This window comes from Triturus cristatus, chromosome 10 (genome assembly GCF_964204655.1).
Source record: "Triturus cristatus chromosome 10, aTriCri1.1, whole genome shotgun sequence".
Classification (NCBI taxonomy): Eukaryota; Metazoa; Chordata; class Amphibia; order Caudata; family Salamandridae; genus Triturus; species Triturus cristatus.
This window is the reverse complement of record NC_140593.1, coordinates 616,915,799-616,928,838: the sequence shown is the minus strand read 5'-3', so window position 1 is coordinate 616,928,838 and position 13,040 is coordinate 616,915,799. Positions and strand designations below refer to the sequence as shown.

The window sequence follows — 13,040 nt, the reverse complement described above, 5'->3', positions numbered from 1 at the left end:
AAAGTATTATTGTGCTAGCTCTATAGTGCTCTCGGGGGGACGAATGGTGGCTCTTGTCTATGATGGGGGTAGGGAACTAACTCTGTTGTCCTGGAACGTGAATGGACTGGGGGACAGGATTAAACGTGGGGTGGTCCTGCAGTTCTTGAAGCGAATCTCGCCCGATGTAGTTTTTCTGCAGGAGACACACCTCATTGGCAACTCCTTCTGCGCCATGAATCGGCGTGGCTATCGCCTAGTGGCCCATTCGGGCTTTACGTCTGGCTCAAGGGGTGTGGGCATCATGGTTAAGAACTCGCTTCCGCTGGAGATTGATGAGGTGCTCCATGATGACAGGGGACGTTACGCGGTCTTGGTGGGAAGGATGGAGGGCAAAGTGGTGGTTTTTGTGTCAGTATACGTCCCACCGGGGCTGCAGTCGACTACCTTTGCGGACCTGGGGCGTCTCCTCCTTGGCCTTCCGGGGGGGATTCTGGTGGTGGGGGGGGATTTCAATGCGGTGGTTTCCGGGACTGTGGATCGTCACCCCCCTAGGGACCTCCCCCGGGCCCAAGCGTGGCTCTCTGGTCTATTGGACACTTTGGGATTGGTGGATTGCTGGCGTTTAAAACATCCCACGCAGTTACAGTATACCTTCCATTCGGGGGCCCATGGTAGTCTCTCACGACTAGATTATGTCCTGGTCCCGGCGGCCTATGTTGGGAGGGTGGGAGAGGTGCGCCATTTGGCACGGGGTATCTCGGACCATTCCCCGCTCCTGTTACACCTGGACCTTTTTCCGAGGGGTGAGGGTAGGGTGGTCCCGATCAATCCCTGGTACTTGCGCGACCCCACTATTCTCGCTGAATTGATTAAATCCCTCCAGCGCTACTTTGACGAGAATGTGGGGTCCGTGCCTTCGGCTGTCTCACTGTGGGAGGCATTCAAGACAGTACTACGAGGAGAGGCCCTGTCCCTCATTTCCCACACCCGGAGGCGCGAGCGGGAGGAGGTGACCCGGGTGGAAGCTGAGATAGCCGAGTTGGAGGGTAATCTAGAAAGTGGGGTGACGGATGCCGTATTGCATGTCCTCCAACTCAAGCAAGCGGCCTATAGGGCCCTCGTCACGGAGGCAGCCAGGGGCCTCAGTAGAGAGCAACAGGGGAGATTGTATGATGTGGGTGATAAGGCTGGTAAATTGATTGCGTGGCTGGACAAAAAGGAGAGAGCGAGTCGTGTAGTCCCGCTGATTGAGAAAACAGACGGTGTGTGTGTGTTACTGAGCCGGAAGAAATTGTCTCCTGCTTCGCGGACTATTTCCGTGGGGTGTATTCCCCGGTGTCTTCCTGCTCTGAAGAGGATTCCCGTACCCTGCTCAGGGATATCGCGCTGCCTTCCCTTTCGGAGGAGGACAGAGTGTCGTTGGACGCTGCTCCAACCTCCGACGAAATCGCCCTCGCCATACGTTCGGTCGCTTCCGGCAAGGCCATGGGTCCTAATGGTCTCCCCATCGAGTTGTACAAATTGAGACCGGATACGCTGGCACCACATCTCCGATCGATGTTCCTGGAGGCCCATTCGGTGGGCTCCCTCCCGCTGGACCAGCGTCTGGCTACAATCGTGGTTATCCACAAGGAGGGGAGGCCTCGGGACCGGGTTACATCCTATCGGCCCATTTCGCTACTGAACGCGGAGCCTAAAATTCTCGCCAAGGTCCTGGCCAATCGGCTGGTCGGCGTGGTGGGCGAACTGGTTCACCAGGATCAGTCCGGCTTTATTCCCCATCGTAGCACAGCTCTTAACTTGCGGCGTTTGCATGGGGTGCTTGCACGTGTTCAGTACATACGGGAGCCGGCCATTTTGGCATCCCTGGACGCCACCATGGCGTTTGATACGCTTGAATGGCCATACATCTGGGCGATGCTTGCGAAGTTTGGCTTTGGCGCAGGGTTCATCAGTTGGGTCAAATTGCTGTATTCGGGCCCATTGGCACAGGTGGTGGTGAACGGTAGAGTATCGGCTCCGTTCGAGCTGGGCCGGGGCACGCGGCAGGGCTGCCCCTTATCGCCGCTCCTTTTTGCGCTTGCCTTGGAGCCCCTGGCAGAGTGGCTGCGGTGGGAGCCGTCCATCCGTGGTCTCCGTTGGACCCCCGAGCATGAGGACCGCGTATCCCTATACGCTGATGACATCCTCTTGTACCTAGCTTCCCCACGTAATTCACTTATAGTACTGGTTGATGTTTTGCATTCATTTGGTCGTAACTCCGGCCTTGTCATCAACTGGTCTAAATCGTGCGTCTATGTTCTCTCTGGGGAGGCGCCCATTCTCCCGCGGGGCTGTCCGATCCGGATCGCCCCGCAGGGATTTCGGTACCTGGGTGTCTTCATTACTCTGGACCCGGAGGCCCGGTATGATCGGAACTTGCTTCCCCCCCTCCAGCGCCTGAAGGAAGATGTCACGCGCTGGCGGCGCTTGCCGCTCTCGCCGCTCGGCCGGGCGGCATTGTTTAAGATGATGTCTCTGCCGCGCTTCCTCTACGCTTTGCAGAATACTATGGACCCCGTCCCAGCGCGCTACTTCCGTGAGGTGGAGAGTTTGCAGCGCCGCCTGTTCTGGGACGGGAGGCCGCGTATCGCCCTGGCGAAGCTGACGCTCCCATGGTATGACGGCGGGATTGCCCTCCCGGATATCAAACGATACTATTGGGCCTCCCAGCTGGCCGCGATTAATCACGGCCTGTATGGGCCCGCTTTAAACCCGGCATTCGAAATGGATAACATGCTACTCCCGGGTGGGGACTATAATCGAGCGCTCTACTCCAGCACGCCCGACGCTCGGCTGACCGGCCCCACGCGTGTCATGGTGCGAGTGTGGCACGCGGCTAATGTGGCGATGGGGTGGAAGGATCGTCTTACCCGGGCGTCACCACTATACGCGTCCGAGCAGTTGGGCTCCCTGTGGACCTCGAAGGGCTTCGAGAAGTGGGACATGATAGGCATTAGCAAGGTGGGGGATCTCTGGACGAGGGGAGGATTTAAAACGTTCGAGATGCTGCAGACGGAATTCCACTTGCATGGCAGGGAGTACTTTCGGTATTTGCAGATCCGTCATGCACTGGGCTCCGTCTTCCCGGACGTTGCATCCATCCCGGAGTGTTCCCCCCTTGAGGATAGAGTGCTGGATGGACACGTTCCGGACAGCACGATCTCACTGATCTACAAAAAACTGATCAATGACCGCACGGGATTGCTGACTGCCCTTCGTGAGGCTTGGGTTGCCGATGGACTGGAGCTGGACGACGAGGACTGGACCCTTGCGGTGGCCTCCCCGAAAGAGGTGGCCATACCGGCCCGCCTTCGCTTCGTCCAGCTCAAGATACTCCACAGAGTCTACATGACGGGGCCGAGGCTTCTGCGTATGGGCTATGCTGTGGACGGGTTGTGTAAGCGTGGATGTGGCGCTTTGGGGACCTTTCTGCATATATTGTGGGAATGCCCGGAGGTGGAGCGATTCTGGCGTGGTGTGCATGAGGTCCTGCGTGTGGTTACGCATGTGGTGCTGCTACCCGAAGCGAGGAGATGCCTGTTGAATGTGTGGGAACCTACCGACTACTCGGCGCCACAGACGTGGTGGGTGACTCTGGGATATATGGTGGCCAAGCGTGATATTGCTCAACTGTGGGGATCTCAGAGGTCCCCGACTGTCTCGGCCTGGAAGGAACATATGGATTGGTGCATGTTTCGGGAAAAGGTGGTGTATGTTGCGAGAGGTAAGCCTGGGACATGGGTGAAAGTCTGGGGCCCCTGGAACGCCTACCGCGGGGGAATCTGTACTCCACCGTTATTGCCCGATCCGTCGCCTGCCCCATCCCCGTAGCCGACCCATCTTCCCTGTTCCGGGCATTGAGTTTTACCCAGCCCTAATCCTGATCTCTTCCCCTTCTTGATACTCCTATGGATTGTGAGGGTCCCCCTCTCAGGGGAGCACATGCTGCTATTTCTGACTGTGGATTGCCTTGTGGTTTTTGTTTTTTCTGGTTGTTATTTCAGTTTAAAATGAAACCGTACAGTGGGGTTCGGATGGTGTGGCTATCAACGCTGCTAACTCCTGTGCATCTTCCTTAGCCGCAACGCGTGCTCTACAATGTGTATCATATGCTCCTTTTGTTTACTAGCGGCCGGCCGGAAGGTTGTAGGCCCATCTTTGTATATTTTTTGAGTTTTGTAATAAACGGTTTCAAAAAAAAAAAAAAAAATACTGGAGAACCACAGTGTACAGGTAAGTAACTTGTTTTTTACAAGCAGACATTGCAGTTAAGACAGGTCTTTGGATAAATGTTCCTACTGTAGAAATCTGAAGTCCTCTTCAATGTGAAAGTTGCGGTGTTCATGAAAAGCTTCTATCTCCTTCCAGTCTTGATAAAATGTGTATCACTATGTTGCGTAATGGTTACACCTAGTTAGAGGCGTGTGTGCTTTGCATACTCCTGCCAACTAGTGTTGAGTCTGGATGTTTGCAAGTTTTTTTTTTTTTTTTTTTAAAGAAGTCTTTCCTAGTCACAGGGCAAAGCGACTCCTCCTTTCGGTGATAATGCTCATGGGCATCGACTCCATTGTTAGATTGTTTTCTTTCTGTCATCAGGTTCGGAAGTGGTTCGTGGCGCTCCAGTTCAAGACCGTTCTTTTGGATCCCCTTATGCGCAACCTACTGTACCCTCATCAGTATTGTTTTGGACGTGTTCCTATATTCCAGCGTGTTGAAAAAAGCAAGAAAACTCCATCTTTAATCCAGAAGACGTTGGTGGGCTTCAGGCATAGCTGTCTTTTTCGGCCTCTACTCCGTCGTACTTGCCGAGTGTACTGCCGATGGAACGAACTCCGTTTCAGTTCTGTCCCCAGTGCCACGCCAAATATCCGCGCACCGACCCGCACGACGTCTTGTGCCTCTCATGGGATCACAAGGAGGGATATTGTGACACTTGTCGATCATTTCGGTTGAAAGAGACTTAGTGGGATCGTCGGGCTCGATGAAGGGACATGCAGAGACAAAACATAGAGTACACCCCGGATATCTTCGGACAAAGTACCGATCAAGAGGAGATGGAAGCATTGGCAGCAGAAGAGGAAGAAGCCCTCTCTATTCATGAATTGGACTCCGAGCTCGAGATCGACATACACTCCGAAGAACTTCCAGTGGGACAGGGGGCCATGAGTAAAAAAGCCCCATTGCCCACCAAACCTGTTCTCATTAAACCCAAGGCTTCTGGGCCACCACAGCCTTTGGGCCATGGTCAGCACCGGGAGACTGTTTTGAATGCCCCGCCTTCGTGCCTGACACCGAAACAACTATTCAAGCCTTATGGCTTGGGCTCGAGTCGAGACAAGACACCTTCAAAGTCCTCCACCCACAGATCCATGGCTTTATTATGATCACCCAGTAGATAATGATCCTGATCTCTACCCAACTAAGTCTTCACCCTCTGATGATAATATAGCTTACCAGGAGTTGATTTCAAGAGCAGCATCTTACCATGAATTTGATCTATATAAAGAATCTCTAGAGGAAGATTTTGTATGTGAAACATTAGGTTCCACACATAGAAACACACAAAGCTTACCTATGTTGAAGGGTATGTTGAGACATACAGATGACATTTTTAAGGACCCAGTGCGCACCTGTGTTTTAAAACTTCCAGTGGATAAAAAGTACAAACCTCCATAATCTGACCCAATATAAATCAAAGGGCAGGTGCCTTTAGATTCTCTTGTAGTATCAAATGCGTGCAAAAGAGTTAAGTCACAGACAACTGCAGATGCACCTCTTCCAGACATGGAGTCTAAATTAATTGACGCATCAGGCAAGAGAATAGCAGTGCAATCTGCCAATCACTTGTGCATTGCTAATACACAGTCTCTTTTAGCAAGATATGATAGAGCCCATTGGGATGAAATAGATGAGATTCTACAATACCTCCCAGAACACCATAGAAAAAAGCGTCAGGAGCTAGTGCAGGAAGGGAAATTAATATTGATTCTTCTATTCGATGTATACTAAATGCTGCTGACACAGCAGCAAGAGGGGATTAATACCAGCATTCTCCTCTGTAGGCATGCATGGCTTGGGATTTCTGGTTTTAAGCCACAGTCAATTTTAAATGTTCCTTTTGATAAGGAACACCTTTTTGGACCTCCAGTAGATGCATCACTTGAGAAAATGAAAGAAAGACACAGAAGTAGCAAAATCTATGGGAGGTGTGAAGTCACCATCCAGCAGAGGTTCCTTTCGTCGGTCATTTTGTAGGGGAGGATCCAAAAGTAATACCTCAGATCCCAATAATTCCTCTTATAAAACAAACACCCAACCCACTTCACCCAGGGGTTTCTATAAGGGAAGCTACAGAGGGAACAACCTCAAAGGCAGAGGAAGAGGTTCATCAACACGTACCACTCCATCTCACAATAAGCAGTGACTCTCCTACCATTCCCCCCGATCATCTTACACCTGTTGGGGGAAGACTACAGTACTTACTTCCCATTTGGCAAGCAATAACCACAGACAAATGGATATTGGAAATTTTCCAACATGGTTATTGTCTGGAACTCACCAGCGATCCTCCCATTATTCCACCTCGCAATCATCAGCTGTCATTACAACACTTGCAGCTTCTCAAACAGGAGGTACAAGCTCTATTAGCAAAAGGAGCTATAGAACCTGTTCTTATCAAGGTTTAGGAGTATATTCACTGTATTCACTGATGTCTTCCAGGCCTAAGGAGGAGACAGCTTGAGACCTACAGTGGTGGCTGTTCGAACTCAATTGGTCCAGCAGCAGACCCCCTCTCTTTTCCCCACCCTGAGCTGATGGTGCTGCGTCTTTGCTGGGACTCGAGGTCTTCTGGGGGGATGGAGACCAGAAGGACAGGTGTCTAGCGGAGGTCCTGCTCCACATCAATCTGCTGGAGTTGAGGGCCCTCCGTCTGGCTATGAACGCCTTTCTCATGTCCATCAGGAGGAGGTTGGAGCTGGTTCTTACGGACAAAACCACAACCATATGGTACTGCAGCAAGCAGGATGAAGTGGTGTCCTGTGTCAGAAGGCTCAGTGCCTTTGGAGATAGCTAGAACTTCAAGTCATTTTGCTGACTTTGTTGAACTTGTACCACCCGTCAGGGTCCCTTAATGGCAGAGTGAACCAACTGTGCAGGTGCTATCGAACCACAAGTGTCTACAGCTTGAGGTGGCTCAGGATATCCTCCGAGTGGAGGGAAGAACCCTACATAGCTGTTTTCGCCGCCGTCAACAATGCGCAGTGTCAAACATTGATCATTTTGGAGTTTCCGCAAGAAGAGATGCATTCTAGCTGCTATGGAACACTGGACTCCTGTGCACCTTCCTGCCCCAGCCTTTCCTGCCCAGAGATATGAAGATCAGGAATAACTAGGTTCAAGTTATCCTTGTGGCTCCGGTTTGGGACAGGAGAGTGTGAGATTCAGCCCTTCTATTCATGAACATCTATCCTTTGAGCAGGCTACCACTTTGCAAGGGCATTCTGTCTCAGCAAAAGTGCAGGGTCCTCCACGCAAATCTGCTCAATCAACACCTACATGCGTGGCAATTGAGCAGCGGCAATTTACTGCGTTTGATTTGCTATCCGAAGTGCTGGATGCTATCCTTGGTGCCACAAAGTCCCTTTATGCCATACGATAGGGTAAATATGTGTTGTTTGCAAGACCGACCTTTTGCAAGCAAAGCTATCGGATGACCTCTTGTTTGTTTTATCTTTGGCCCAGCAAGGCCTTGCAGTGGGCACCACTAAAGAGGAGAAGATACTTAATCAACTGGATGCCAAAAGTGCTTTAACTTTTATATTGATCATATCACGGACCATCGAGTGGACGATCCACATTTTGTGGGGTTTAAAGGAGTTAGGAAAGTGAAGGCTGTGTAGAAGAGGAGCCTGTTGAGATGGATAGTCCTCTGCATTAAAATCTGCTACGAACTGGCCTAAAGCAGCTCCCGGAAGGTCCGAGAGCCCATTTTACCAGGTCTGAGGCTTCTACCACTGTGCTGGCTCAAGAAGTGCCTGCCCTTGACATCTGCCAGGCTATGACGTGGGCGTCAGTATACATATTCATGTAGCACTACTGCCTTGACAGTCAGGTCTGACACAAAGGGCATTTCGCCAGTTTAATCCTTCTGGGCTTTTTGGTCTGAGTCCACTCCACAGACCCTCTACCATTTGAAGTTACCGCTTTGGTATGTATTTTAGAGGTGAGGAGTCTATGGTTTGAAGTATATATCGACACAAGTTACTTTCCCTTTTACATCCTTTCCAGAATCTCCAACCCCATAGTCCATCATTTGCTGTCTACAAATAGAAACCTCCTCCCCACTCTGCCAGTGTTCTCTGCCCTTACAAGTATCTCCTTATTCCACACCATCTACCCACAAGTCTGCAAGCATCTGCAGTACAGATGATAACATTTTGCCCACCAGAACTGAAAACTTCACTACACAATCAGAAAATATGCTGTGTGGTTAGCTGCATCTGTACCACGACTACTACTTTTAAACTTCAACCTGTTACTATCACCAACACAATACTTTTTTCACATAGTAATTACCATCTGAAACAATTGCGGTGCTGTGCAGGAGGCAGAATGGATTCTGCCTGTGACCCCTTATTCTCGGTTCCAAAAATAAATAAATCTCAGATTTCTATCTTATTTGAGGAAATCACTAAACTTTCCATACCCTCACATGACATTACACAAAATGCACTGATATATTTTACATCTTATGTTATAAGAATACAGACAGTACAATGAGTGTACATTGCACTGAGAGGATTATGAGGAAGTCGAGCATAAATTGTCACATCAGCAAGTTACTATCCTAGCACATGGAAAACTGTAAGTCACCCTGGTTCCATCTGGTCTCATCTGTTGTGACTACTGCGGTGCGGAGGGTGTACAGTGGAGTAATCTGTATTTAATGATGTAGCCATTGGGTGGCTCAGGCAGACTTGTCCGGCAAGTGGCAGGCTAGTGGGTATACGCAGAGAAGTTTGATGGACTTTCAGCAAGGTAGCAGGAATGTCAACAGGAAAGTGATGCCAGTGCACAAGTACACAGTCAAGCTCTTCCTGAGCAAGACCTGTGGTCCACCCCACTTGCTGTACTAGGAACAGCCATATGTAGTATTTAATGAACCAATTTGAAGTGTTGACGAGGCTGAGGAGAGATGCAGTGATGGTCAGGGGCCACACATATCAATCACTATTGATGGATCATGCATATCATCATGGAATAAGTGTTTCTTTTGCAACATGTTTGTATCCCTAAGTCTTGAAGTCCACTGACATGCATGCATGCCTAGAATGGGCTGCTCAGAGTGACAGAATATTTTTAACTAGTGCTGGGGCTCGCTGACTTGCAATCAGCACTGCCTAAGGCTGTTTGATATAGAACACACACTGGGGAAAAGCAAACTAGCATCTAGGTTAAGCATCAAAATGGTTGCTCCAAATGAGTCACAAGTGGATAAATCATTAGTTCTTCTTTGTTTGAGATCAGAGTACCAAGCAACACCATACATTTCTATCATTTACCTCCAGAAACGTTACTCATTATTTAAAAAAGTGACCAGGTCCAATTCTGCTTATTATTTATATTTGTAATAGTCTCAGGGAAAGAAAATGGATGCCATCTGTGTCAGTCATTGATAATTTATAAATATCAGTCATTTATTTTTACTTCTTCAGTAAATGAGAAATTCTGTAATATTTGCAACCCCCGTAGACTCTACATAATACCAGGCCAAACTTTTATAAAGTGAGAGATAACATTAAGGCAGGCTGTTTGATTAAGGATTAGGTCTAGTTGCTGCTTATCTGACTTTCCACATTGCAATTGAACTAAGCTCTTCAGTGAAATATTTTTCTTTTTTTGTCTCCTGCTAGGTCTATACCCCCCCACGAGTGGACAGGCTTACATCAATGGATACGACATCTCACGTGACATGGTTCTGATCCGCAAAAGCCTTGGACTTTGCCCCCAGCATGATGTTCTGTTTGATAACATGACTGTCGAAGAGCATCTGAGATTTTACTCTGGGGTAATGACATTATTATCAGAATATACGGAATATATCTCCTTTGTGTGTTTTCTCAAATTGGATTATCAGAATACACTATTGCAACCAGCAATGTCCTGTTCCAAAGAATTTGACCAGACCAATTGCTTATAAGGGTTAAAAATGATCCTTAAAGTTGCTCTTAAAGTTAAGGTGTGGGCATACATGCGTACACACACACCCTAGATTTAATTTTATATGACATGTTACTAAAAACATGGCGAAGGGGCTACAAAGATTGTCTTGCACTACAGCTGCAGATATGACATAGACCAGGTAGAATACATCGCTAGTAAATTGCAGATTCAGTTGAATAGATATAACAAAATCGTCATCCTCATTGTCAAAAAATCTTTATTTGGTTTATATAAAACCATAAAAGAGTACACCAACATGCATTTCATCTTTGCACATTAAATTAGCTCTTAATTACAATATTTCCGACCATTCCAAACGACACATGAAAGTGCCTTATGCATGGTAAAATACCAGCTTAAAAAACTTTACAAATGTTCTTTTCTTAAAACTAAACATGTTTGATCATTACATTAATCAGATAATCTATCTTGTGCAGCTCTAATTATGATAAAAACACGGCACAGGCAAAGAAAATCAATTCATATTTAAGAATATCATAGACATATATACCTTGCCCACCATATTTCTCAGTCTTACTGAAGCCGAGTTAAATTTATAAAACATTGTTCAAACAGACTCTGACTGGAGTAATTGTGAATGTAATAGGGCTGGCCTACATTTTCTTATATTAAGAGACTTCAATTAAGGGTTGAAAAAAAATTCCTTGAAACAGTATAAAGCTTGCAGAAAAAAGTGCAACATTGTTCGTGTTGACTCTGAGTCACAATGATTTTGTGCTAAATCCAATTCTCTGTACACATCTTTAGGATAGGAAACCAGAGAACAAGCTGTGTTAAACCGAAACCTAACTAAATAGTACCTATGATGATGATTATGTATAAAATATAAATCAGGCTCATATGGTTTGTGGTAGATAAAAGTTGATCAGCAGCCACCCTCCTCTAACTGCATTCTAGTGCTTCTCTTATCCTCATTAACATAGTGAGAAATTCTAATTTGACAGTTGCTTTAACAGAGGAAGTAATACATTCAGGATTCTTAGAGGTCAGACCTCCCCAATAGGATAAATTGCTCCTCTAAGTATGTCAGCCAGGGGATGTTACATACTTTTCTTGTCGCAGACAGTCTAAAACTACAAGTTGCTTAAGACTTCTTTCTGTCTTTGACCGAACAGAAATCCATAGTATTAAGGGGGAAAGTTTCACATATTCTTCCAAATTCAACAGCCCCAGTTCTGAATGGCATACATATCAAGTCAAGTCAAATGGTCTTTATTCGGATAAAAAATATCCATAAAAGTACAAATCATCACCACCAATAAGATAAAAATACAAACAAAGAACAAGAATAAAAACATGATCAATTTCATGATAATACTGTTAAAATATGGGCAGAAGGTGCAGGGTAGGAATAAAGTGCAAATAAGTTCGCTTATATAGTCAAGGCATCTTGTCAATATCATAAAGTTGTGCAAACTAGCAATAAGGTGCTCACAATTTCACTATGCATACAACAGTCTAACTATATCCATGTGCAAATGAGCAAGCTGTAAGCAATAAATTGAATAACAGGAATAGCAGATGTGATACAAACTATAAGATGTCCATAGTTTTTCGTGAGCGAACCGCAGAATATAAGAAAGAACTTACTCTGAAAATCATCATATCACTTCCTAACCGTAGTATTTCGTTATATGCCATTTTATGGTCAGTGATAGCAAGTGACTTGAAGTAAGGAATAAAGTACTGTTTGGTGTAACAATTATAAAAGTTACAGAAAAAAAGGAAGTGTAGAATTGTTTGTTTTTGACCGTTCCCACATGGGCAGAGTGAAAGCTCTATATTTTTGTTAAAACCGAGAGGGAAGCAAAGGGAGTATTTTATGCTTCCATCCCTGAGGCGAAAGAGCAGGCTCCTATTCCATCTTCCGATACTCTTTTTAAGGTATTCCTGTGGTGTATCTTTCTTGTGACCTGGGCTAGGCAAGATGGAGGTGTATCTGATTATTGAAGATTTAAGAAGCTCTGAACGTTCTCTTTCCCTCCGGTATGAGTCAAATAATGCCTCTCTCAATGTCTTAATATTCACGCCCTCTGTGTTTGAATGGTCAAAAAAGATGTGTTCCAGTTCTACACTGGCTAAGCTTTCCTTTACAGCGTTAAGCCACGGTATAAAACTGCCCCTGTCACATTTGAGGCAGTCAGTGATTATTTCCTGTGTTAAAATTGCAGCCGGATTTTGCCATATCTTCAGCCAGAACAAGGCTGGCCGGGACTTGATAAAATCCTCGACATAATACAAGTTTAGCTCTTTATGGCATATGTAGGTGGGTGATGAAATTTGAGCCCCCAAAATCTTTCTACAGAATCTATTTTCTTCTCTTTGAATGCCACTACTATTAGTGTACCCCCACACCTCAGCGCCGTATGTTGCGGTAGGTAGGCATTGAGATTTGTAGATCTGTATTAGGGGCATCATAACCTCAGCACTCTTTGGCTGTTGTAAGCTAATAATGGAATTGGCTGCCTTTGCGAGTTTGTTTCTGCCATGCACTACATGTGCGGCCCATGAGCCAGTGTCTGAAAAAATCAGGCCCAGGTACGGAAAAGTGCTGGTGCTTTTTAGGATGTTCTCTCCTGAGGCTATATGATTAATGCGATATTTAGTTGGACCGCACGACATAATATATGACTTTTTAAAGTTAGTGCATAAGTCCAAATCAGCCATGAAGGAGACAAAGCCCATGATTAAAGTGCGTAATGCTTTAGGTGTGCGGCCCATCAGCACCGCGTCATCTGCGTATAACAGTACTGGGAGTAAGTTGCCATTAA

At 46.7% G+C, this 13,040-nt stretch overlaps 1 protein-coding gene across 7 annotated transcripts in view; it reads left to right on the top strand.

The window, feature by feature from the left end:
- Nucleotides 1–13,040, top strand: part of ABCA3 (ATP binding cassette subfamily A member 3) — a 477,048-nt gene that overhangs the window by 326,614 nt on the left and 137,394 nt on the right. For all 7 annotated transcript variants that reach the window (XM_085632155.1, XM_085632148.1, XM_085632149.1 and 4 more), the window contains one exon: nt 9,939–10,093. In XM_085632155.1, the coding sequence (XP_085488281.1) occupies nt 9,939–10,093 (155 nt within the window). The remainder of the gene's footprint in view (nt 1–9,938; nt 10,094–13,040) is intronic.